This window comes from Melopsittacus undulatus, chromosome 9 (assembly GCF_012275295.1).
Source record: "Melopsittacus undulatus isolate bMelUnd1 chromosome 9, bMelUnd1.mat.Z, whole genome shotgun sequence".
Taxonomy (NCBI): Eukaryota; Metazoa; Chordata; class Aves; order Psittaciformes; family Psittaculidae; genus Melopsittacus; species Melopsittacus undulatus.
Window position 1 is genome coordinate 3,636,447 of NC_047535.1, and position 27,106 is coordinate 3,663,552.

At 47.1% G+C, this 27,106-nt stretch overlaps 2 protein-coding genes across 5 annotated transcripts in view; one reads left to right on the forward strand and one right to left on the reverse strand.

Annotated features, from left to right (window-relative positions):
- Positions 1–391: 391 nt before the first annotated feature.
- On the forward strand, positions 392–22,837 carry LYSMD4 (LysM domain containing 4). Its single transcript, XM_034066067.1, is given in 10 exon segments — positions 392–497; positions 862–1,021; positions 2,112–2,296; positions 5,466–5,627; positions 5,706–5,826; positions 6,305–6,555; positions 7,506–7,722; positions 16,514–16,801; positions 20,647–21,186; positions 21,188–22,837. Coding segments are annotated over 3 exon segments (933 nt in total). The 5' UTR covers positions 392–497; positions 862–1,021; positions 2,112–2,296; positions 5,466–5,627; positions 5,706–5,826; positions 6,305–6,555; positions 7,506–7,722; positions 16,514–16,528; the 3' UTR covers positions 21,308–22,837.
- A 343-nt stretch (positions 22,838–23,180) lies between these two features.
- MEF2A (myocyte enhancer factor 2A) overlaps positions 23,181–27,106 on the reverse strand; it is an 89,431-nt gene continuing 85,505 nt past the window's right edge. For all 4 annotated transcript variants that reach the window (XM_034066063.1, XM_034066065.1, XM_034066066.1 and 1 more), the window contains one exon: positions 23,181–27,028. In XM_034066063.1, coding sequence (XP_033921954.1) covers positions 26,671–27,028 — 358 coding nt within the window. In that variant the 3' untranslated portion in view covers positions 23,181–26,670. The remainder of the gene's footprint in view (positions 27,029–27,106) is intronic.

Sequence of the window (27,106 nt, forward strand, 5' to 3'; positions counted from 1 at the left end):
ACAGACCCCATGAAGAATGCCTGGAGGCTGCACTGTACCACATTTATTATTTTGTCAGAGCTGCTGTGTCTGCCAAATGGTGGCCAGACACCCAGACAGACTTTCCCAATTAGCAGAGTCCTGCAGCTGATGTCTGGGGCTTGCATATGTGCTCCCTCTGAGTTACCACAGCCGAGACGCTGGCCGGGTCTGCGTGGCCTGGGGTAGGTATTGCCTCAACCACTGGGCTGCAGAGAAGCAGCTGAGTTTGCTTGAAAGTTGTGGTTTCCTTCGGCTCCTCTTGTTTGGCTGTGAAAGGCTCTTGTTTGGGTGTTTGATCCTTTCATCCTTCTGTGGCCTGGGTGGAGCTGGAGCCTCCAGTGTGACTTGTCTGGGTCATGTCACAGGCCTTGGCATCCTCCTCGACCTCAGGAGAGAGCAACTCTGCATGCTCGCCATGGCAGAGCCCACAGGACATTGGCGTGTGGGGCCAGCTCCCAGCACAGCTCATTCTCCAGGTGAGCCCTTGCATCCTCGGCACCTCCAGCCTCTCCTGAGCCTCAGGGGCTTGCAGCAGCTCCCGAGATGCTTGTCTTGTCCTTCCTCCTCTATTTCCCTGCATGCTCAGTCCTTTTCCCCTTTTGCTGTGCTTGTAGCAGCTTTGTCCACCACAAACTTGCTTTTCACCCACCAAAAACTTTGCCACCTCTAGTCTGTACAAAATACCTCCCCCTGATCAAGTGCATTTAATCACAGCCCTTTGGGAAACTATTTTTCTAATGGTACTCCTGTAGTAGCATTCGGAGGGTTTTCACTGTTGCTTTCTGTATGGTTCTTGTTCTGAGGTCTCTTATAATGATTCAATTTTCTTTGTGCACTTAGAATCTACACCCAGATGTGTGGATGCTGGTCCTTCTCTCAAGAGCTTGCAGACTGCAGGTGGTCCTGGTGAAAAGGCAGATTCCCAAAGCAGCTAGCTGGGGTTATTGGCAGCAGCAATCTGAAAAGGCACAGAGATGAGCATAGATCACCTCTGAATCAAGTAAGTGAGCTTTTACTGTGGTTACTGCACTGGCAAGGGAAGGAAAGGGATATTCCCCACTGGTTTATTATCCTCAGACACATTTTTTGTTATTGGAAGTAGTAAAGGGTAAAATTCACATCACTTCAGAGATGCCCCTTATAGAAACTGGGCTGCAAGATCCAACCCCAAGCCTGGATACTGCTCAAAATGTGGGCTGGCAGAGGTGGAAATACTCATTTGTTCAGCAGGAGAAGAGCGCTGGTAGCACGCCAGTCTGCACTCCACTACCCCCAAAAAGCATCAGCTGTTGAAAGATCATTGACAGGTTTCTGTAAGGTCACTGCATACTACATCATTGCACAGCCATCCTGCAGACAGGCCCTGAAACTGTTCAGACTGTCAATGAATCGCTGAAAAGGGGGTGTCCTCTAACAGGATCTTTAGGTTGCACAGAGATCAGTGCAACCACGGCCTGGCCAGCAAAGCCAGACAAGCCATTCTTGGAGGTTTTTTCATTTTCTTGGAAAAGACGTTATTTGAACATTTTGCAGCTTCCATTTATTTCCCCAGCCCTGTATTTTTTTCCCCTTGATTTTGTCTCTAACGGCAAAAAAACCCAACCAGACTGCAGCTTTGTTTGGCACCGAACTTTCCTCCTGAGATGATCGCACAAGAAGTCTTTTATCACTTGGGCGGCTCAGAGCCAGAGCTGCTTGTGGTGGAAGTCGCTGGGACTGTAACCCCGGGGCTGTCGTGGGATGAGAGTCGAGCTCGGGCTGTCAGCAAGGCGAGTTGCAGCAGTCGGAGCCCCTGCCAGGGCACGTCAGTACTTCTGAGCCTGCTTCCCCCAGTGCGGCTCCCATTAAGGAAAAGGCAAAAAAATCCACATCTAGGTTGAATTAGGCCTTTTAGAAAAAAATTAAGTGTTGTTTAAAATATAAATCCTGTCCAGAATTATGGTCTAGTTCCTTAGGAAATCACTATAAATTGAACCTCCCCTGCTCCCTACTGCCTAATAACAACATGTCACATTTGGGTTTTCTCACAGACCTTCTGTGCCACTTGTGCTGTGTTAGTTTCAGCACTGTCACCTCTGCTTTATGCCCAGGTTCATGTCAAGGAAGAGGACCCTACTGAACTACAGGACTGATGCTGCCTTCAAGCCTCCAAAGATGCTGGCTGCTATCACTCATGGCTTCTTCCCCTCATCGTTTCACAACACTGGGCAATGGTACCTTGAGGAGGAGACTGACACTGAGCCCAAGAAATGCTGTCAGTCACATTTCCCAGAGGGTAAGGATGATTCCATCAATTTTCTTTTATTCTCAACTATGTTTTGCTGAAAAAACAATTTTAAAGATGGAAAGGAAAAACCACAGTATTGTGTAAGCAAGATGGAAAACAGCTTTCTGTGGGTTCCCAGGTATTTATGTGCCATTCTCCCTGTAATGTTATTACCAACAACATTGCCTGTGGCTGGCTGACTATTAAGTATGGATGGTTTTGCAACAGCTGTGTGCACAGTACCTTCCTTTGCCAGCAATGCCTTTTCCCTGGCTGTCCCCATGGCTCAGTTTATTTGTATGCAAGGCAACTGCAAGGTTATCGAGGCTTTCCATCAGCTGTACAAACTCGAAGCAGAATCAGCTGCATGTGTGTGTGTTTCTGAGAAATAGAAGGCTTGGGTAGCTTCTGTGAGGGATCTGATCTTTCTTATGTATCTCTCTACAGGACTTACTGCCTATGCTTATACTACAATCTATGGAGCATCTATAGCCATATATATAAGAAAGAAAAAGCATATTTTCCTGCTTGTTTTTGAGCCTCCCTGTAGTAGGGTTCTAAAGCAGAAGTATCTTTCACTATGGGAAAAAAATGACAAAAACATCCTCATATTTGTCAAAATTCTCTTAGATGTTTTTCAGGGTATCACTGAGGTTTGGCAGGCACCTCCCCCTTCTTCCCCTGCTTGCCCCAGATACTTCCATTTTTGGCTACAAAATCTCAAAGTTTGGGCTTTCTTTGACCAAGAATGTCAGCCAAAACCTGGCCTCTTTTCTCTAATTTTTCCACACAATTTTTAAACTATCTTCTGGCAAAACAGAAATATTGTTTTGATGGAAAATTTTCAACCAGCTCTGCTCATTGGATTGTGCCAACAATCAGACAGGCAAAACATTGCATCTTCCAAGAGAGGAGACTGTCCGAAGGGCCGAACCCGAGGCAGGGATGACTAACACTTCTCTCCCCAGCTCTGTGCCCCAGCCAGCACTGTGCACTTCTGCTGGCCTCAGCCCCTAATGAGAGCCATCTTTCTAGAGAAGTTTCCAGCCTAAATCTCTCTTGGCAAGGCAGCTCAGTAATTCAGGTACTTTGCCAGGTCAAAGGAAGACGTGGATGGCATCTTCTGACCAGAGGAGCCATGTTGTGTATCTCTTATCTGTGTTGAGTAGTATTTGGACCTCTCCAGGCAAGTACTAGTTGGCAGGGAAGGGTGGGGAGATGGTGTTAGTCCAGCTCCCTTGCAAAGCAAACTTCAGCTGTGCTGTTGTTTAACAGATATGTTTAGATACGCCAGCAACTGAGCCATGCACAGCCATCAGCAGTCTCCAGTCCTAGGGCTGGAGAACTAGATGATCTTAAGTTCGTTTTCATCCATAACTGTTCTGTGATTCTGTGATAACCCTGAGGATACCCAGGGACAAGATTCTAAAGTGGTTGATGGGCTGAAATGACACCAGGCACATCACAGCCATGTGTCTATTATCCATGTCCATGAGGAAGTGTTTTTCACACTGAATCTGGAGTCTAAATTCAAGGGGAACCAAGCTCCTCTTGTTTCCTATGTTCCTGTGATGGACTGAGAGACAAAAGGGGAAGATGTTCTTGCAGAGCAGGGCAGAAGCCAGATTTCAGCCTTTGGCTTCTGCAGCCAAAGCAGCATCTGCCCATTGGCTACATGGGCAGCTTCCTCAGGTGACAGTCATCCCTCAGCAGTCCCTGATACTTGCAAAGTGCTCTGAGATCTTTCAGTGAAAGACCTTTAGGATGTGCACAAGTTTGCAGCCGTTCTCTGACCATTGCTGGTTTTAGAGGGTTAAGTTAGGAACAGGAAATACAGTGACTGAAGAAAAGCCATTAATATTAAATTCTACCCTTTGCCAGATAGTCCTGTGTTATCTTTGCTCTTTCACGAAATATTTTCCAGTTTTCCTTGCAGGGCATTCTTTACAGGGGTAGCAACTGAGGAGCTGTAACTTGGCACATCTCCACCTGCTTTTCTGTAGCAGTGCACATTTGTGCTCTGGGATTTGAAGAATTTCCTTTGCCTCTAGAATTGATATGCAAACAGTCAGCTGTACAGACATCAATCTGTCCAGTAGACATGCTGTGTGACCTAAGAAATAATACAGGTGGTCAGCACCATGCTGGTGACTCCTGAATTTCTGGAGCAAGCAGACTCATTTTACTATGTCTAGAAGATGGGAGGTCCTGTATACACCCTCCAGGAATGTAATCTGCTGTGCTTGACTGATCACAAAACACCCACCAAGGTTTCACTAACAAAATTCTTGACTTTTGCCAAGGAAAGCAAAGATTTGCAGGAAATTAGAGCCATGACCTTGCCACCTCACAAATAGCTTGGAGATCTCAAGATGCTCATCTCAGCAGAGAGATGCTTGTGCCAGAGCAAACTTAGAGCCCTGTGTGGTCAGCTCGCAGCTCTTCCAGCATCCTTTTCTTCACCTCCTCCAACAGACATCAACTCTATTGTGACAAAAGCAGAAATGAGCCAACTTAGGCTTCTCCTGCCTGTTTGCTGTAAGTCACACCTACGTATAGGTTCTGATATGTCAGCAGATATGGAATGAGGGATGTTAAGACTGGGAGAGATGAGTGTTGTAAGCCAATTCATACCACTTCTCTCACTGGTGATTTCATCACAGCCAAAAGCTGTGTGCTTGAGCTGCTGTGAGCCCTCTGGTCAGTTAAAGCCTAAGGGAGAAATTTCAGAGAGGAGGATATAGGACTCCAGAGAGCCCCATAACTCTTAAGCAAGTGGTTCTCTAGGGCAGTCACCATTTCTGTTAAAAAGAAACCTTTCATTTCCCATTGATACTTCTCAGGTTGCAAGGAGAACAGTTCTGCTCCTGAAAGGTCTTAGCTAGAGAAACAGCCTTGGAAGGGAAGTTGCTTTCATGGCTACGGCAAAGGAATGGGAAGCACGAGATCTGGCATGAAGTCCCGCTCCCATTGAAGCCAATGGGATGTTTGCCATTGGCTTTGGGAGAAGCCAAGATTTCAGTCTGCAGCCAGATTTGCTGGTGTGTTGAGCTATGCTGAGAGCAGGACCAGAAAGGGTTCTTGGTTTTCTGATAAAGCTGTTACTGCCTCAGCTCCTCTCATGCAGATAGCTGGTTTCTCACCTCACATTGCCCCCTGCTTGCTTTCATGTTTTCAGATCTTATTCTTAGGCCAGAAACTTCTTGAGGAAGAGACTGACTGCATGGTTTATGCCTGTATTGCCCCATGATTGGAGTTCCTGGATATATCTCCACCAGCAAAGTCATCCCCTCCATCGTGCATTGACAGTGCAGGAGAATGGCATAAAGCAATTGCCCAGGTTTGTGATAAATGGCTAAAATGCAGTAAAACATATGGGGTTTGCTCCAGGTGAATAACTGCCTTTTCCTTCAGACAGCAGCTTGAATCAGCACTAGAATTAACTCTGTGTGGGTCAAGAGAACCTGAATTGAAGAGATTGTAAAGGTGGTCCAGGGATGGGCTTCCCTGCTTCACACCTTCACACCAACATGAACCTGGTAATCTTGATATTATAAGCACCCCTTTTTCTCTTGTCTCTTCCCTTTCATTTAGGTGGAAGCCAAGTTGTGTTAGTGATGATTTGTGATCTCAATACTCATGAGCCTGACAGAAAACCTCTCCCAAATTCTTATTGTTCCCCCTGCTAACAAGCCAACTCAAAGGCTGCCATGCTGCTATAGTGACATAAGTGTTAAATACTGCATTATCTTATGCTCTATGATGATTGCACACGCTTGTTCCAGCTCTTGCAACCCACACAACATTCACACTTGGGCAGGATTAATGTCCTCCTCTGAAAAGCAGGTGAAGGAAGCAATATCAAAGTGGATTGAGGCTATTGTGCCCTACCAAGCAGCCCCATTTCCCCCTATACTAGTACTGTTGTTTTTATTTGACTGGACACATGGTGGAGCTTCTGTATGCCAAGGAAAAGAAACATAGCAAATAATTCTTTCTATATTTCTCCCTGGTCAGGATATCTTTCTATTCCTTGTGTGGGTTTGGTCTCTACTGCCCCTTTCTGGGAACATCTGTAAACGCACCACATCTATTGAACAAGGCAGGAAGGTTTAAGTCCTGGACCAAGAAGCTGCCCTGGCTTTCCTCACCTCTGAAGGTGCCACGTTTGAAAGCGTCTTCTCCTGGCTAGCCATGGCTTGTGTGCTGCAGCCATCTGGGACTTGATCTCATTTCCACAATGAGCAGCTTGTGGGAGCAGCTTTCTGGTAAGTGGAAACCATTGTGGTATATATTTTCCTCACAAGCAACGAACTTGTAAGTGTAGGTGCTTAAAGTCAAGGCAATGTTGATCATATAGGGAGCCATAGCTAACAGTTTTACTAAGATTTTCTCCAGCAAGTTGAAGCAAAGCTACCAAGAAGTTCAGCACTGGTGCAGGAGCGCACCCCAGTGTTATCTCTTTAGGCAGTAAGATTTTTACAGGCAAAAATACTCTTTCTTCTAGTAATAAATGGGGAAGAATGGGGAGAAAAGCAACAAAAGAAACCAAACCATGCAGTATTCTCTCCTGATTGCTTATCTTAGCTCTGCAGCACCATTTCCCATCTATCTTTCACACCATTCCGAGATTGTTCCCTGAAAGTATCTTATCAATACTCCTTTTCAATTTAGTTGACTGCCTCTGAGCAAACTCTGGTTTTCTGGTTCAGTGACTGGCACAGTGTTTGCCTGAACACTAAACTATCAACTTGTTGCTCTTATATATTTTTGCTATTATGATCCCAACAAGTTTTAATGTTTCCTACGGGAAACACAATCAAACAAAATGAATCAGAATAAACAGATTTAGTGCTCATTCTTTCTTAACAACATGCTTGTATCATTTTTTTTCTCCATTAGGAAATTCAATCCATCTACTTTTGCTCACGTTACTTCACTGTAGCTGCTCTCCACAGGTTCTGGGTTGCACATAACCATGAGATGAAGGGACAGTGGTTTGCTTTTAGCAGGACCTCAGCATTTGTGTGATCTGAATTTTAAGGAATGGGGTTGGGGGTTACCTGATCCACAGCTGACTGGTTCCTTGTGGCATTCATTCTGCTGCTGGTGAAGTCCCACCTGGGAGCACTTTGTACCTTTCATCTGCTCATTTGTCACTTTAACTCTTCTAATCACTCCTTTTCCCCCTTTCTTTTTTCTCTTGTACTTGTTTTAGCACTCCAAGAGGCAGCACAGGGCTCTGGCACAGCATCCCTGGAGTCCTGGAAGATTTAAAGGCCACGCACCATGGCCAGCATGCTCCCATCCACCCAAAAACCACATTAAGAGTCTTCTCATCAGCATGATCCCAGAGCCAACTTCTCATGGAGGAGACCATGGTGAAACTCCCTTCTTGCATCGAGGCCTTGGACACACAAAGTCTTCCCCATAAGGTTTGTGTCTACCTGGTGAGCCTGTCCCCCACGTCCACAGCTCCCTGGCTGCCAGCCCACCACCTCTGTGGGCATGCAAAGGTTGAGAGCTTCCACAGCCTGGAGGGTCAGCTCTGTCCTTGAGCCCTTAAATTTTGTCCAATCTGTTGGATACTTAGGGAAACAGCTGGGAATATTGTAAAACAGCTTCTGGCAGCAAAGAGTCCCAGCAAAGGATTGCATAGACTCTTGGTAATTATTCTCAGCCTGTCCATCTAAGGCCTGCCTGTGCAGGGAGCTGCAGCATTAACCAGCAGGGACACAGCCCACATAGTAAAACCCATTGTTCTGCTCTTTCTTTTCCTGACAAGAAGCTGATTTGGCCAGTTGTGTGTTGTTTGGTACCTGGTGATCATGCTGCTAGTGTTTGTGTCACTTTGCTACTGTTCCCGCTTTGCAGTTGCAGCTTTTCTAAGTCTTTATTGACAGGCAGACACATCTTTCATTGTTTAATGCATGTTCACCCCAGTTTCCCAGAAGCTGGGATCTGGGCTGTGCTGGCATACTGTGCAGCCTTGGGTAAATCAGCTCACCTGCCTGTAACCCTGTGTGATAGCTGAGGTATCACTGTAGCATCGTTTGGTTGTGGCTTTATAAAGCACTTTCTGTTCATTGTAAGGACAAGGTAAGTGCAAACCTGTCTTGGTACTCTGTAGTTACAAGTTGTCTCAGATTATAGTTTGAAATGAGTAGAAAACAACAGCCAACAGAGCAGCTCCTATGTCCTTAGCAGTGGTCAGTTACTGCTTTCAGGCATTTTCAGGGACTGCTTCACAGTCCAGTTACTGAAATGGCAGAGCCAGCCTGGGGCTGGGACCCTTCTGTTGGGCTGTGCACAGAACACAGGAGTTCTATCAGGGCCATGCTTAGCCTTAGCTTTTGCTGTAACAATTACAAGTGATAAAATGTCAGTTTTCCCAATTTTCCTCTGCACAAGTTGGTTTAAAGGGAATGAATGCAGATCCTGCTATAGCTCAGTATATTACTAGCCAACCCAAATGACTCCCCACTGTCTTTTCATCTACATGAGACTCTTCATGCCCTAAGTCTTTGCATGTGCTGGCACACAGCCCAATTGAAGCATGAGCTCCAACAGAAGTTTTACATTTAAAACTGTTCTTTTGGCTTTAGAAATTCGCAGATTGAAGCTGAGAGATGCAGTTCAGCTGTTTACTTGCAGATCTGCAGCAGCCCTGCTGTGCTATTGCACTCGCCTCCGCCAGCACTTGTGTTAACAGCACTTTCCAATTAAAGTAGCAGCCTCAGTTACACAAAATGCTTTTCTTCTCTGGGCAGATATCTGACTTTATTTTAACTGCTCATGGAGCATGGGGCTTCCCCCCCCCCCCCCCGTCCCCCTTCATCTCCGGTGACTGGGCTGACTTTTGCTGGGTTTTTGCATTTCTTGCCACTTCCAGCATCGACTTGGGCTGATACCACTCAGCTGCTGCATTACTCACATGATAGGGAGCACTGATGTGAGCAGTCAGGCAAATATCAGGTGTACAAGTGACTCCTGAAGTTCTGCTCACCCAGAGCAGGACAGAAGACATCCTGTTCCAGAAATAGCTCTGCCAGAAAATTCCAGAGCCTTGCTGTTGAAATTATGGTCATTTCCCTGACTAAAAATGTTCTGAAACTTTGGCTTTTAAGCCCTTCACAGCCAAGATCAAAGCTTTTTCTATTACCTGAACATTCGGAGTCTCCAAGAGAATAACTGGTATAAGATAAACCCCACATCTTTCTTCATGGTGCAGTCAGAGAATAGCATCTATTTTATTCATTTCACCTCTCTGAAAGGGACATGCTGGGCTCCATCCTGCCTGTAGTGCAACAAGCTCAGTAAGGCTTGTCCAGTGGGATGCAGTGGGATCTGAACTGAGCCTGGGATTTTGACCCCAGCCATATTTGCCATTGCAGACAGTGCTGTAACTGTCTGCTGGTTCAATGTGCATTGTAACATGAGCACAGTACTGCTTGGGCTTGGGGCTGCAGGAACTGGAGAAGGACCAGATGCAATGACAAAAGCACAGGTTTCAGCACTGACATCCTGTCCCGTGAGGCCACAAAGCCCCTCTGTCCTATGAAATGCTTTTCTCTTGGTTTGATCAGCTGTAGCTGTCACTCTGGGCTTTTGCCCAGCACAGTGACCCTCAAATCTTAGAGCACCTCCATTCTGCAAGACTCTTCCAAGGATGCTACAAGCACAGTCCCAGAATGGGAAGAAACCAAAGCCTGCTGCTGCCCCCATGTGTTACTTACTCATTATTGTTGCCACGCACGGGTAAAGACTTGGGAACCCTACTGGCAAGCGTGAAGAAGAGCCAGGCTAAGCGCAGCACAGCCTCTCAACTACTGAGGTCATAGATCTTCCTTTGGAAGACTCTTTTGTTCCTTCCATGAGCTCTGGGCTTTTGCTGGGGTATTTTATATTCAAAAAGTTGCAAAGTCAGACTGGGCATGTTTGGAAGTGAGAAGAACTGGAGACAGCAAGGAGCACAGCACAGAGGTGTCATCATCCTGCTCTCAAAGGATGCGTGTGCAACACTCAGACACTGCCATGCAGTGCCGAACAATATCTGCTATCAGCACAGCACGTCCAGGCTTGCTGGCTTAGACCACAGGGAGCACAGAGTGAGAGACAGCTCTTGGCAGGCTGAGCTCACATGATAAGGTCATTGGAAAGACAAGTGATGCTTTCATCAACCTGCCTTTCCCCAGTATCAGCACCAGCCTGAGCAAGGACTCACTTTGTGCTCCTGTAATATCCTGTGCTCCAAACTGTGCCAAGGAGAAACCTTCCTCACAAATACATTGAAGCTGCACTTTTCTAACCAGTTGTCTCAGCCTCCAGCTTCCATCCTTCTTGGCCCTGTCAGATTCCAGATTTGAACCATTTAATGCCACCTCTTGGAAGATTCCCTCCGGATCAGTGGCACCTCTCAAACAGAGGGGAGAACAATCTGTAGTTTCTGTTTATCTGCAGCTTCCCAACAGTTATAATTTACCTTTTGGATATCAGTCAGGGATCTCATGGTTCTGTCCCTCTCTGTTGAACAGTACTTTGTCGGGGCTGCATATGCTAATTCTGTAGGAACATCAATCCCAGAAGGGGCCTGAAGGTGACAGGTTGGTAGCAGGAGCCAAATTCTTCATGGCCCAAATGGAGCCAGTCTATGGCTTAGGGGAGTCATGCAGACCAATGGTTCTGACCACCGCTAACACAGCTCCTTGGAAGGGTTGGCCTGGCTGTTTGCCATCCTTTCACTGATAACCTTTGTTGCCCTGGTACCATTAACAGATGGGCTGAGGAGCAATGCCTCAGCTAAACACTGTCCACAGACTGCCCTGGACACTGCCTGGAGCTCTCTGAGAACATCTGAAGGGAACAACATGCGCTGGCAGGGGTTATGTGCACTGGCAATTGGGGATTGCAAACACATGCTTCAGCTATGCAAGAAATCTCTGACTTGTTCTGAATGTGATTCTGCCTGAGTTTCTTCCCAGGAACATTCCTGTTCTTCACAGTTTACCAGTTGCAGGAAAGGAGAAAGGGGGAGGAGGGATTTTAAGAGTAAGGGAGAGGAAAGGGAACAAATCTTATAGCGCTTACCCTAGCCAAATTCCTGCAGAAGGACAGGGTGTGGAGTATAGACTCCAGAATTTGGCATGATCCCAAGAAAATAGAAACTGCAAAATTAAAACCACTTTTAATTAGTCATTTGTTATTACATAAGGAATAAGTCTCTGTTTTTCTGAAGTAATTCAGTGTCTGCTATCACATAAACCAGGCAGCCCCTGCCAAATGGTGCTGCGTGATAGAAGGCAAGCACAGAAGTAGGTCTCTGAGCACACATGTTATCTCCTCCAGGAGACAGCAGTGCTGTTCAGATCTGCATTCTGGTTCCTGAGATAAAAGTCTCATTCCTAAGAGTGAGAAAGTTGCAGACATAGTCCTCATAGGTGGGAGTAATTTAGTGTCTGAGCTGGAGACAAATGATGAAGCTGGTTGTCTATTATATGAATACACACACTGTAGCTGTTTGGAGGGGTGGTCTGGGTGCCACATTGCTGCTGGGTGTACCTTTGAACAGGAGGCATAGGCTGTATCCAGGTTGGGTCTCTCCTGAGCCACGGATGCCCTGCAGCTGAGGTGTGAAGCTGGCTGTCAGCAGCACACACACAGGGTTTGTGTTCTTTCCAGTTGTGACCACCTAAACTGTCAGCTTGTTCTGAGAGGGTTAAGTGTCAGCCCAAGACCCTTCCAGAGCACTCAACAACCAGAGCAGTGCTCCTCTGTGCAGGAGCTGAGGAAAGGTGTAACCCAATGCTACCTGCAGACATGCACTCAGAGTAACCTCCATAGCTCAATTAACTGTATGAAGTACATACCTGTAATTAATTTAACTGAGGTTTTCTTCCCTGCATTGTGTGCCTACCATATCAACCTCTTAAAATTCTTACTGTGTATATAATTCAACCAAATGCACATAGAGTACCCATGTAGTTTAGTCACTCCAGACACCAGGGAGACTATTATTTTGCTGTATTTGGCTCATACTTCTGCCTTCACACAGGGGGTAACTTCACTGCAACTGGTCATGCTCCATTAGTCCAAACCCAGAGCAAAGCCCGTCAGTTATAAATTACTTGCAATAGAGGCATCATAATTTCTATAACGCCATGTCCTGCTGAACATGGATGTGGTTTCCCAGTCTCCCACTAGGAAACAGCGAATTAAAGATAGAAAGGAAACTCATCTTTTCTTTCTTTTTTATCATTCAGCAATATCAAAGATAGCAGCAGATTCCTGTTGCCTCGCAGTGCTGTGTAGGAGCCTTGCCCTGTATATGCTACACTAAACAGGAATAACTGGTTGATGTTAAGAAGCAGAGGCTAAAGAAGTATTTCTTTAACTTGTGCTGTACATGGTGTCAGGACAGTGGTTCTCTACTTGTGAGCTTCCCCTCCTTCACCTTTTATTGCCTGCACATTCTACATTTTTATTGTTAATAGCCCATGTGGTGAAGGAAATGGGTGAACAATTTCACCCTGGCCGGCTTTTATTAATCCCAAATTATGGATCAAGTCGCTGTTAATGATGGCCCTGGTGATTTATGAATTGCAATTTCTACTCCTACGAGTCCTGGACAGTTGGAAGCTGTCAGGTGCCAGCCTGAGCAGCTGTTGCCTGAGCATCACTTAGCACGGAGGAGCAGCATGTGCATGGATGTGTGAAATGGCTCATCTCTAGGCAGAGTTAATTGGATACCAGTGCGAGAGAGACTGGAGCTGCTTTCTGCAGGTTGCACACTAAGTTATTAGTTTCCCAAGGGTGGAAACCAGACTAGCACTGAGTGATTTGAAATCCAAGTGAGAGATTTTATTGCAGAGCTGAGAAGGCTGCTTAAAGAGAAGCAAAGAAACACACAATGTGCCTGACACATCAACACTTCTGCAGTGAGCCTGAACAGAGAGGGACAAAACCAAAGCGATGAAGAGAACAGCAGCTCTGGAGCTGAGCAAGAGCTTACAGGTGTCACAGAACAAAAGAGGAGAGCCCTGTTCTAGATTACGCTCTCTTTAGAAAGCCCTAACCGAGACCTTCACTGGAGTTTTGCTTCGTTATCACTGAGTGATTAACTCTGATGTTCCCTTGGGAAGGAGCCTGCATGGATGTGAATGCTGGCTGGTGCCCAGCATCATTGCTGCTTTGGAGTAAGTGAAAATGCACAGACTTTCTCAGTTCTGTTGCCCTCTGCATTGACACAGGTCAGGATTTCTTCCTGAAATTCAGTGGATGTATGACCCTTATGTTGGTTGAATGTCTACGATGACTGAACCATTCAGCTCTCAGACACACTTCCCTTGTCTGAGGCTTTGCAGCTCTCGCAAAAGTATTCCAATTATTTGGAATGATGACATCATCCTTGCAACTAGCTCTGAGCCAGCACCAGTACACCTACAAATCAGTTATTCCTGCTGGGAGAAAACCACCTTCTCACAAGGGTTCTGGAAAGATCTGGAAGGTGAAGCAATTTCCCATCTATATTTCCTGGTGTCCTTCCATGAGATCTGGAGTAATTCTTCCTGGAATTAGAAAAGTACTAAGCAGTAAATGACAGCTCAGGCCGAGGAAGCCAAACCAGACTTAGTGCTGTCAGCAAAGGCTGGTTGTTTCCCCACGTTTCCAGCTCTCCTCAGCAGTTGTATTTTCCAGGTTTGAGCAGGTTACCCTGAGTAACCTGTATTTGTTTGAGACAGCGCGATTATTGCCTGTAACTTTTGAACCTCAGTAGTCCCAGAGAGATTACAAGTGGCTTAGGGAAGGCATTTTGGCACGTCTCATCTTGTCCCCCACACTTGCAGAGCCCTCTCCAGCACACTAAATCCATTGTCTGTTGGGTCAGAAAAGTACGTAAGCTGGCTGAGCCCCAGGATCATCTACTCTTGAGACACACGGGCCCAGGGACGGAGAGAAGGAAATCCTAACAATGGCTCTGAGATGGGGCTCTCCTGCCTTGCCTTCCCTGCTTCCAGCACCCACACTGCACAAGGCAAAGGGATAGCGAGCAACTCCATTGAGCTCACATTTAACTCCAGAGTAGTTTTGTCCATCTCCTTGAGGGCAAAGCGTGTCCAGCAGTCCCTCACTTCTGTGCAAAGCCCCATGGCTGCCCCTTAAAACACATCTTCATGATGGCCCTTGGGGCAAGCGGGGTCTGGGTAACTCCTGCAAGCAGCTACAAGGAAATGCTTCTCCTCCTCTCTGCCCCCAGCCCAGGGAAGCTTTGTGTGTGCAACTTGTTAGAGATCTCCCCTGGGCTCCTTTCCTAAACATAAGCCATGAGTCAGTTTGGGCCAAGGAAAACAAACCCATGTGGCCTGGGCCTTATCAGCCCCAGCACTCGCTCCGCAGGCACCCACCACCATGACTGGAAGGCAATGGTGTCCACATGCCCTCACCAGCCCTGCTGAGGCCAAGGCCAGGACTGACCAACCTGACATTAGGCCACGTTCACTACAGATGGGCTCCAGGTGTGTGTGATCAATGCATTGACGAGGTAATCAGAATGGTCTGGGTTGGGAAGGACCTTAAGAGCATCCAGTTCCAACCCCCAGCCATGGGCAGGGACAGATGATTGTAATGCTGTAACTGTATGTACAGTCGGCATGATGTATGACAGTGACATATATTGTATATATGATATATATTCCATACGTTGGGCTGTACACATGTTCACCGTGTCCCCGCTGCTCCGCCCTCTTCGTGCGCCGGGGCGAAGGTCGCGGTCCCTTTAAACGGGGCCCCCCCTTCCGCCAACACGTCCCAGCGCTAACCTCTCAACCAACCTTGCTCCACAGCCTTTCCCCGGCTCCCATTGGCCAGCTGGCTCTGAAGGTCCCGCCTTCCGGCACTGCTAGCCAATGGGAGAAGAGCTAGGCGAGAGTCTGGGTTAGGTTGGTGCGTGTGGCCGATGGCCGGCGAGTCGCGGGTCAGTGCGGGGGGCTCGGGAAGGGGCCCACTATGGGCGACGGGGCTTGGCCGCTGTGGGGGCGAGGGGCAAGGGGTAAGGTCCGGGTCCGGGTGAGTCCGCCCGCCGAGGAACGGGACCGGGTCCTACGGCGCTAAGGGGATCGGGGCCCCCCTTGAGGCGCTGAGGGGAGCGGGACCCCCCTGAGGCGATCAGCGAGGCCCTCACTGGGCTGGGGCGGCCGCTGTGCCCTGTGGAGGCGCCGGGACCCCGGGGTGGGGATGCCCCTCAGGGGGTCGTGGTTGCTGGCCCCTGGTTTACCACATGTGTCGGTGCGGGCATGGGGCCGTCAGAGCCGGGTCTTTGCCCTTCCTGGGGAGAAGCGAGGTGTGCGTGGGGAGAGCAGGCTCTGAGGAGGGCGCTGGGCTCGCAGCTCCTCAACAGGCGGAGGTCCCGGCCCGGGTCGTTAGCTCAGAGCTGGGACCCTGCCTGCAGGCTGCGGGTGCCATGTTCAGTGCTGGGGGAAGGCAAAACGTGGTGGTGGTTTCACCAGGGGAATGCCTTGTGAGTGTAGTAGGGGTATTAAGGTCAGTGAAGTGCTGTGGGAATGGGGGGCGTGTTACCCATATCTGACCCAACAACAGGTTGTGGAGCTGAGGGTTGAAGGGAAAAAAAGCTTCTTGGTGAGTCGCTGCTGTAGGCCCAGTGGTAATTAAACAGTGCTCAAACAGGTTCTTGTCTTTATACAAAAAGCAACCTTGTCATTCAGGTTGAAATTAAGTGTAGCTTGAGTTGTCCTCATGTCAAACCAACCACCCAACCCCACAACTGTGCACTTCCATGACATTAAAATGTGGATTCCTGAAGTGAGGAACCAGGGATTTCTGGAAAGGTGACATCAAGGATGGTTTTGGTCAGTTTTTAGTGTGCATTGGTGGGAGATCTGATGTGTTTCCATTGATTTTTTTTGCCGTAGTTAAGGACACTTGGCTCAAGTGACTCCTGCTTTTTAATGAATAACTTTATTTAGTAGTATTTAAGATGTGGAGCAGCATAGTGTTATGTGGAGGTTTGTCCATGGGTAGACCAAAAACAGTTTGATAATAATGTACTTATTATTGAAGGAATACTGCTGTTGGAATGGCTTCTTTTGGATTTTGCCCTGAGAAGACGGGGTGGAAGGAAAGCTTTGTGTGTGTGTGCTTTATATCCATTCTCCATGCTAAGAAATAAACACTGGTATGAAGGAAACTCATCATGTGTGATTTCTGTTCCAGGTGCTGGTGTGAAAGATGAGGCTGAATGAGAGCCGGACAAGATCCTTCCAGGCTCCTGTCACCATCCATAACTACCCAGGCAGGCAGGTCTATGTGTTTCCCAATGGCCGCTCTGATTCGGAGGAGTCATCAGAGGAGGAACTCAACGTTATGGAATTGCGACCAAGGGGCAAGGAGCAGCAGAGATGCAGCACCTCTCGGGACAGAGTTGGAGACGTGGTACTTCTGGAACGGGAGATTATGGAGGGCGATAACCTGAACAAGTTGGCCCTGCAGTATGGCTGTAAAGTAAGAGCTGTCTCTGTTTGTTTGGGTTTTATTGCTTTACAGGTATTTTACGTGTAGCTTAGTTTTCAGAGTTACAGGAAGGGGTGGTGTTGTCTAGTGGTTTTTACGCTGCAACGTGTTTGCCCTGGGTCTTTCATGAATGGTCAATATCTGTAAAACTGAGCTGGAGAAAGGCAAAAACCAAAAGAGCTCTTTACCTGGCAGCCTAGGAAGATATTGTCAACCTCACACCCTGCGTGACCTGCTTTCCTGGTCAATTTGAGTGACTAAGTGCAGTGTAGCAGTCATGGTTTGTACTTTGTTATTTAAGTGAGGGCAAGAAGGAAGCTGAGTGCAGAAATAAGGGTCAGAGCCCTGCTCTCAAGGAGCAGACAGTGTTAGAAACTGGGCAGCACAAAGAAACACCACCCTGATGGCATCTGGTTTGGGGGAGTTTTTGTTTATTTTTTGTAAGTAATGAGCTTAACATATTGCAGGGGAGGCCTGTGTCTAATAGGGGTGGACTTGGCAAAGGGGAGATGCCAAAGTTCAGGTCGCAGAGCCTGGGTGCTGTCAGTGCATGTGGGTTTTGATTGATTGCTGTTGTACCCAGAAGTGTGTGCGGTGCAGCAGCTGCAGGCAGAGGGGAGTGCCTCTGCACGGGGTTGCAACAAAACTACAAAACATATTTCTTTGTCCCAAAGCAGAGCACTTTATAGGAAAACTGTTGAAAAGTTTAATTACCTGATCTGAACATTAAAAGTGCCCTCTTGTTCAGCAGTTAAAGCTGTATTTTTAGAGCCTCTTTTATCTGCAAGCTAGACTGTGATTAAAAAGTTCCATGATGCAAACAATTGGAAAGGGACCTGAATAAGGATAATGATACGGCACTGGCTCCACTGCTGCAATACTACTGCAGACTGTCTTGCTTAACACAACAGCTGTGTGGTGCAGCTGAAGCAAGAGGGCTTATAGGGATTGCTACAATTCCTCCCCTCCCATTCCCTTAGAAACAAAAACAAAACAGAAAAGAAACCCTTCTAGGTTCTGCTGACAAGCCTGATGTGAGTGGAGAAGCAAGTGTGGTAGGACTTGAATAGGCCTTGATTGGCATCAGGAGGGCCTGAGAGCTCAGAGCTGCAGCAGTTGACTTTGTAGTTGTGACTCTGCTCATCTCTGAGCAGTAGCCATTGTGTTGTTACTGCCACTGATGCAGAATCACAGCAGCTCAGTGAACTTGAAGGGGGAAGATTCAGAGCAACTCTTGATTTATGGCATCAAAATTTCCCCTGTTCTGTAACTCTGGAGGACTCAGTCCCATCCCTGTGCCTCTACCCCCTTACTGGCCCCTAGGAGTCTTTCAGCCCTGGCATGCACAGGTGGATCTACTCTGTCCTGATGAAGGCTGCTAGGCTCATCAGGTGGGGCAGATGAAGCTAATGGGGAGTGACCAGGTCATCAGCGTTCTGCTGCCATGGGGGAAAAACTGCCCTACTACCTCCTCCCTTCCAGAAAAGGCAGTGGTGACCTGTTCCAGGTAAATTGAGGGGGTACAGAAATCCTAATTGGGGGTTGGTGTATTTGTCAGCTTACAGCCTGAGTTTTCATGTTTTACTTTCACAATTAAACAGATCCTGAAAGGTTACTTGGGCCATCAGTGAGAAAGAGCTATAGCCACTAATATGTGTGATTGTGTTTAAAAATCCGGGATGAGCTTCTCCTTGAAATCACTGAGAACTTGTCATTAGTTTCAGAATTGTCAGGGCCTCCGTGGGGTTGGGGTGTTAAGATGGTGCCACAGATAGCTCTGTGTGTGCTACAGATCACTTGGCAGAGATGCAAAGCACTTCAGAATCTCATTTTTACTCTTGACCATTTATAGCCCTGCCTGGCTTTTGGCATTGTTCTGAGCTGGGACAAGAGGAGCTGGCAGCAGCCAAAAAACAAGGACAGAAAATAAGCCTAAATGGCGAGTGCTCTTGCATGCCTCCCCCCAGCTTTGGTGGTTGTTTCTGTGTGAGTGCTGCTCCTCTTTCTGTTACCAGAGCCTTAGCACAACATGGCAGTGTTTGATTGCAGGCCCTGCAGGAGATATTTACTGTCCCAATAATGTTTTCATTGGAACTAAACCAACAGCTGAAGCACCACCTTAGTTAGGAGGCTTTGGGGGAGATGATTGTTATTTCATAATTAAATAATGTTACAGGGTTTGAATCCAGATGTTACACTGGGGCAAGCTGTGAAGGGTCTGAATAGGCAGCCTCAGGGGCACCAGATTAGGACCTAGATTAAACTTCCCATTTTCAGATTCCTCAAGCTTTGCAGAGTAAATGTAAGACTCGGGCATTCATCTCATCTCTCCCTTTCAGCAGTCTTGCTTTTTGGCCTTGGCATGGCAGACTTGCCACCTTCCAGGGACTGCTGGTGATGAGCTTGGTGTGTGATTCCTTGATAACCCATATGAGCTGGAGGGGAGTTCCATGGGGAGCAGCAGCTCTGCAGGCAGAGGGGCTGCAGCTCCCCTCTCCTGGGGTTGGTGCTCAGCCTCCAACCTGTGGGGCCACCCTGCAGGGGAGAGGGGAAAATGGGGCTGCCTTCCCCTTGGCACCTCCTGCATCTTTGCCCTCAACTGTGATGATTTTGGTGCTGGTGGCAGTCACACATCTGCTTAGGAAGTGAAGCACTTTCTTGGTTTTAGTTCCCCAGTTTCACTGATAGCTTCAGGCTTGTGAGGGTGCAGAAGATGCAGTTCATACATCATTTACTGCACTTGTAACAGAACAGATCCAACTTCATCCAGAAGGGCAGACTGTCCCGTCTGTGGTACATCAGAGGTGGTTCAGCCCCTTCCTGTCACCTTTCTCTTTGCTTTGAGGTCTTGCTCTTTGGTTTGCATCCTTGGTTTTTCCCTCAAGGTTCTCTCATATCTCCATGGCTGCTTTGGAGAGCTGCTTGCACACATTAACACCCCTTTCGTTTTCTTTGACAGAGGATTTAGGGCAGCTGAGAAGTTCATGTACTTACCAGGTGGTTGTGAGTGGACACTGTATTAAGCTGTTCTCTCTTTGTGTCACATTAAACAAAGAAGTACTGGTTTGTCTTTGTCTTTTCCTTGATACCAGCCGTCCTCGTGACTTAAGCTGTACTTACCGTTTGGTCTTTCTTGCTCTTACTGCTGTTTGCATCATGAGCTGGGTGGGAATACCAGTCACAGATGGGAGCTATACACACACGCCAGAGATGATCACTGATACATGGAGATTATTGCTTTACATGTACCTTCAGTGGGAACTTTTACCAGTGGTGGAGAAATGAGCGCTTGGGGACATGAGCCAGAGGATGCTTGTGTTTGTGGCAGGGGTGCTCCACGGCTCTCTTCCAAGTGGTGATCTTGCAGTCAGATCTTGGTGTGTTCTGGAGACAGGGCTCTGTTCACCCTAAAATCACTTTCTGAGCAGGGGAAGGGTTTTGCCTGCATGTACTGATGTTGTCCTCACCTTAAACAAGCATTGTTTAAGGTATGAAAACTGAGGATCTGCTATAAACACTTTTCTTGCCTTAACCTGGATTAGAAAGCGAGAGAACGGTCAAGAAAGCTAAAGGAAGGAAAACCATTAAGTATTAAGCAGTGTACAACCTATGAGAGATACAGAAGCATGACAGGAGGTTAAAGACTGGTTTGATGACATGGGCCATTCTCTGTCCTGCAGGACCTGGAGCATCCCTGCAGCAGCTGGGATATCTCTGTAGAACACTAAGCCACTTGCAGCCAAGGCTTGCTTTTATTTCTGACAGCTGCTTGCACACTTCCTGCTTCAGTCTGGGATGTCCTACATTAACATCCGTGTCCTTTTTGGGTTCTGTAGGTTGCAGATATCAAACGTGTCAACAACTTCATCCGGGAGCAGGACTTGTATGCTCTGAAGTCCATCAAGATCCCTGTGAAGAGCCATGGGCTGCTAACAGAGAACGGCGGAGACCTGAGGCCAGTCCCGAGTGTGCCCCCACAGCCTGGCCTGACAATTGTGGACTTAGGGGAGGCTGATGAGGGTGTGAGCAGCAGTGCTGAGAGCAGACACCTCAGTGACTACTTCAAGGGGATTGACAAGAGCATTCAGGACGCGGTGCAGGCCGAGGTTCAGCTGAACACCGAGTACTGCCCGGAGGCACTGGAGAGACCACTGCCTGAAGCAGAGAAGCAGGAGACAAGCAATGGAGCAGACTGTGGGATCCAGTGGTGGAATGCAGTTTTTATTATGCTCCTGATAGGAATTGTCCTGCCGGTATTTTATATCATCTATTTTAAAACACAAGGCCTGGTGGCTCATACCTCCAACACAACACTAACCTCAAACGTTTCAGCTGATGGATTAGAAGGGAAATTACCACAGAGCTCAGTTGTAGATAAAAAATCCTAAAGGGGAGAGGCAGCCGCCTGCAGCCTCTTGCCTGGCACTGCAGCACGAGTGCAGGGACAGACTCGAGCACAGTCAGGGTAACAACACAGATGAGTTCTATTTTTGTTAAGTAGCTGGTGTTGTGATCCTGAACTTGACTGAAGTGCAGCAATGTGCTGCTTGTGGAACAATCAGGAGGCTTTGTTGCTTGTAAGGCTCATCAGGCAGCTGGCTTAGCATCCATGAGCTCTATCAAGGGACAGTAAAGTATTTTGTAGCAATCGACTCACAGTGGTTGCTTCAGGTTATTTCCTAATGCCTTGTCCAAGCAGCAAATCCTTTGCTGCTGCATAAAGAGTTCAGTATTAATGCTATTGGAATGTTGGGGGTGGTTTGCATTTTATGAAAACCCCCTTTTTGCTTCAAGTATTAGTGGGGATTCAACTTTTTCTCTGAACCTTCAGTTTTAGCTCTTGCAGCCCATGGTAGCTTTGATGTACTTGACTCTAAACCAATGTCCTCCAGTGCATTACTCGAGGTGTGCAATGGCACAAGGCTGCCACCATCACCTCACCTTTTCATGCCTTTGAGGCCACCTCTGCCCATCGGTAAACTCCTTCAGAGGCATCTCTTGCAGTTGAGTGACTCACCCAGAGCCAACACATCTGCATGACTGCAGATAGCCAAAGAGTAGAGGAGGAAGCGAAGCAGCATTATGCCTGGGATATGTATGTAGTACACACTTCTCAAAGGCTCATTGTTTTGGATGGGGGGCTGTGTTTAGCCAGTATTATATTTTTAATAATAACAATAATCTATAATGGTGCATCTCTAACACGCAAACACCCAGTGTCAGTGCTGGGTTTGTGTTTCCTTGGTTGTGTTAGAGAGTGTCATGAGTTGCGTTTGATTTGCAAGGTCCAGGACTGCAGCCTTGCATTACTTCGGTGGCAGGAAGACGTGCAAATCCTTTACAGGCTGTGGAGCTGCTGGGTGATAAAGGTTTGTGTGAGCTGCTGACATTGGTGTTCACAGCCTTCGGAATTCATAGGAACACCCACTGAAGCTGCAGAGGTTCGTGGTGTCCGAAGGCATTGGCAGGGCCAAGGTCAGTGCTGTTTAGGACAGGTCAGTGAACACTACATGCAGAGAGGAGCAGGAAAGGAGCCTTTGGGGAGCTTTGCCTCAGAAATTGAATTCAGCAAATTCAGGGCCCATGGCAGCAGGTAAATGCTCTCCTAGAACACAACAGGAGGTGTTTTGCAGCACAGAGTGTGTGACACCTGCCCCGGGTGAGGTGAGGGCTCAGCAGGGTTCCAGCCCCTCTTTGGGCTGCTCTGCAGAGAAGTGCAGGATCCTTCCCACTGCCCAGGCTGTGCAGTGAGGAGCTGAGCCCAGGGCAGGGCCTAAGGAGGCATCTGCAGGAGCGTGGGATGGGAGTGAGGCAAGAAGCACTGTGTGCTGTTACAGTGAAACCCCGTGTTCCCTGCAGCCCTCCATAAAGGGGCTCAGGAAGGCCTGAGGGAACCAAGTTTTGTAATCGAGGACTCTAAAGTACCTTATACTGAACTAAACCTTGTATTTTTCTTCTGTGAAGGAGCTGTATCTGTTTGAGGGGGGGATTGGGATGTTTTCAAATAAAGCACAAAGGGGCACCCCATGGCTCGGGCCTTTTTTGTGGTGACAGAACTGGACAGAGTTAAACTGTGCCCTCTGAAGGTCGGGTGCTGCACCGCGTCCCCACCGGACATGAGGTCAGATGCTGCTTTCTGCCAATGGAGCTGCACTAAGGCCAAGGATTCCAAATGCCTTACTGTGTCCTGCAGGGACTGGAATGGAGCAGCGCTGCCTATGGAACACGCCTGGAGCAGGTAAGGGACCCTTGCACCTGCAGGTTTACCACCCATTTCAATAGCATTTTGGGAGAGCTGGTTCATAACAGGAATGCACTAACAGAGAGGGACAAAGGGACCGCGTGCTCTGAAACACGAGAGAGGCTGGAGTACACAGTAAAAGCCAGTATCTTTACTTCAGTGAATGCAGGATACAAATATTTTACAACAACCTCTAGCATTTTCTTAACCATTTGATAAAAAGTTCACTAGAATATTTATTGTATATTGAAGAAAAAACAACACATTCAGGGAAAAAAATTGAGATTAACTTATTTGTTTTTCTTAAAAGATTCGTCTCAAGGATGGCAACAAAGTCCAGCTTGTGCCGCCAAACGGCTTATCAGCATTAAACCGTGAACAGCTTCTTTGTGAACTGTTGACTACAAACATTTACCAAATACATAAATCTCTTTTAAAAAAGCCATTTTAAATATAGCAAAGCAGTGTTCTCTTGCACAGCAAAGTGAAGAAAGTTTCTACTAAGATTTAAACGTTTACATTTGTTAAGTCTTTCTTTCACATTCTAATTCAACTTCTTCCCAGGATCGATTGTTAGGAGTTATTTTGTTCCTTATTTACTATGTATTTCTTGTGCGCACAGTAATTCCAAGGTTCGGATGCGGTAGTGTCCTCTACGTGGAAGGAAAGGCTAAAGCGGGTGTTAAACACCGTGGGGTGAGCTCGGCGATGGAGGCGACGCTCACACCAGATACAAACCTTACACGGGGCTCAGGCGAGGAGCGGCTCCACTTGCAACTTCAGTCAGTAGAGTTAATTGAAACAAGGAGGTTTTTACCTGTTGAAATCCCTGTGCTCTGACATTTCCCTTTTTTTTTTGTTTTCTTATAAAACATTTTTACAATTCCTAAAAAAGTGAAGTTACCTGTTACTAAAAATCAGGATTCCCACTGATTCCATGGCGCGAGATTCTCCTGCCCCGGGAGGCTGGGGAAAGACTTGGTCTGCTGGAGGCCGGGGCACCGTGCGACCAGGCCCCTGCGCCCTTCTGAAGAACAGATTATCATCATCATTATATTTTGTAACTCATTGGTGCAATTTTAATACAAACTCTAACCCTTACGTAGCTTTTTCTTTAAGAGAACAGTACTAGTACTGTTTAAAAACCTGCATAGAAATAAAGACTATTGAGATACAGTCAGCAAAGCCATCTGATAAGGCACACAAGAAAATAGACAGTAAATGTGAATGCAGAACTCCCACTCGGATGTACAGCAAAGTCCATACATGTGCATAAATAATGAACCACCACGGGACGGGCCCGAGCACTGAAAGGTTCTTAAAGGTGGTAAGTGAGGAGGAAAGGGGGTGCCTCAGAGCAGCTTCTCTAAACCTGGAACTTACTGTGGTCAATGGAGACCTTTCCCATGGTAAGGGGTGAAAGGAACAGAAACCTGTCCATGTTTAACATTACCGAGAGCTGTTCCAACAGCCTGCTTCAGCAGCCGAGGGGAGCAAAGCACTGGGGCTGCACCCCTTGGGAGGGGAAGGGTCTGTTTAGTTACAGCATCAAGTGATTGTTTCAATTACAAAAACTAAAACCCAAGTAAAAATTGACCAATATTGGGGATAACGTCAGAGTTTGGGTGATGGGACAGGTCAGGGTCTCCCCAGAACTAGAACTACCATGGGAAGGAAGGTACAGAGAGGAGACCTGCAGCCAGGACCAAGAAAGGGACCCTGTTTTCCTGTTTCATAGGCCAGTGCTCTGAGGTTCTGGTACCCAGGAGGGAACCTGCAGCACCAGCCTGTCTGGGGCCCCTCCAGTGGGCACCAAGTGACCCAGGGAGATGCCGCTGCCCTTGGGCTGTGCAAACCCAATCCAAAGTCAAACCCCAACCTCCTCCACCGGTGCCACAGCAGGCTCTGGGCAACTCCTTCCCATTCTGGGGAGCAGTGGGTTTGTTCCCGAAGCTGAAGCTTTACCCCAAGCCATTTACCAACTTCAAGAACCTTTAGTGCTCACCTGATTCGTGCCATTTCCCTACCATGAGAAATTAGGTCAAGCTTTTCCACTGTTGGTTTGGTTTTTAACTCCTCAGAAGAGGCAGCTCCAAAATGATGCCTTAAAATGTGTCGTAACAGATTTTTTTCTATTTATGCAGGATGAACTTAACACCGGGTTGGTTGGGTTTTTTTGCCACTTTGCTATTTATATACATATATATAAAATGTATAATGAAGCTTAACCATACAGCACAGAGATTACAACTGAACGGCACACATTCACCACCAGTGAGGGGGACGACCCCTTTATACACCCTCTGAAAAATCTGGATAATAATATTAATAATAATTAAAATCCAAAGAAAGTACAGTATATTTAACAAAATAGTAAATATTAAACAGTGAATACTCTACTTAATAAGGACCTCGCCCTTCTTCAAGTCGGCGTCAATCCACAAAAATATACTTTGTAATCTGGTGAACGTACAATACGCAGGTACTTACACCGAAGGTGATCATATATTTAGGATGCTATATACACAAAGAGTTTGGCTCAAATTTCAATGTACATAGAAGTGTTCATGGCTTATTTTTCCCCCAAGGTTCCGCCTGCAAGTTTTTCCTTTTCATCTTTGAAAGCAAAAACTAGAAAGTCAAAATAAGATAAAACTATACTCTACAAAAAAGCTACAACGTACAGCTTTGGCTTATATAAATAATTCATAGCAGAATGTGTTCAAAAGTACTGTATATAACTTTATATATAGTCTTCGATTCGTTAGGGTATTGTTTTCTTTAATATAAAATATACATGAGCTAAAATCCGTTTCTATATTTTTTTTCCTCAAAGGTAGGAACGTAAAAACAAATTTGTCAAACCTCTCCCAATTATAACTTAATATATTAATTTTCTTTTGTTAAGGTTCTATTTCCTAGGCTAATATTTTCTGAATATTTCATGCGCCTTCTCTATGTCTCTCTTGCACTCATTAAAAAAATCACTTCTTTGACCCAATACACTAGGGGTTGGTTTTTTTTTGCACGTGCAAAACAGGGTTTTTTCTGTGGTTTATTTCGTTATAGCATCAGCCCTTCTCCATGCACCCTCTGCAATAGAGACCCATGCCGGCGGGGTAATAGAAAGGTCATTTTATGTACAGTATTGCTTTCTTCTTCCTGCTTTTCTACTGCTCTGCTGCTACAAAGCATTATTTCTTAACTACGAGTAACCATACAGCTTGAATAACACACACAGGGACGTTACTACAGGCGAGCCCTCTTGGTTTCTGCAATCTAGTGTGGCAGGGCTACAAGGCGGGTACAACGCTTCTCTGCAAAACAGGTTATAGGATGAGAACAACGAGTCCAGGTACGTGCCGGGCGCCATCACTACCTACGGGATTGTTCGGTTACGTTTGACCGGGGACGTCTGCCGCTACGCAAGAAGTTTGTAAGTGCCTGATGATTTTGTGTATGCTACACACACTAGCACATATATATGCATGTGGAGATATATATATGCATGTATGTATATACATATAAATACGCTTATTTCATGTCCTTATTTATAAATTTAGATATGTCAGGACAGTTCACTTCGAGAACACAAAACTGAGGAGGCCGCGCCGCACGTTTATGTCACCCACGTGTCCATCCTCATCCTCTTTACCGATGGGCTCTCCCGATCCTCCGCGTTCGGTGGCCGCCCCAGCACCACTGGTGAGTGGAAGTCGCTGCGCGGGTCCTCCCGGTCACTGCCATCGTAGGAGCTGCTGGAGCTGCTCAGGCTGTCGACGGGAGATCGGCCCATCTCCTGCCGCGACGGCGGCGGTGGTGGCGGCTGCTGCTGCGGAGGCTGCGGCGGCTGCTGCTGCGGGAACCCGGAGGGAGTCACACGGTCCCGGGGAGGTGAGATTGGTTCAGATTTGATGTTGATGTTTTGGTTGGTGTTAATGGATAGGTTTGAACCCTGAGATAGCTGGCTGCCGGTACTGGGGGGAGAGAACCGAAAGGCAGAGGTGAGAAAACAGGACACAGGAAAAGAAGGTGCCTGTGTGATGTGCGGTCCT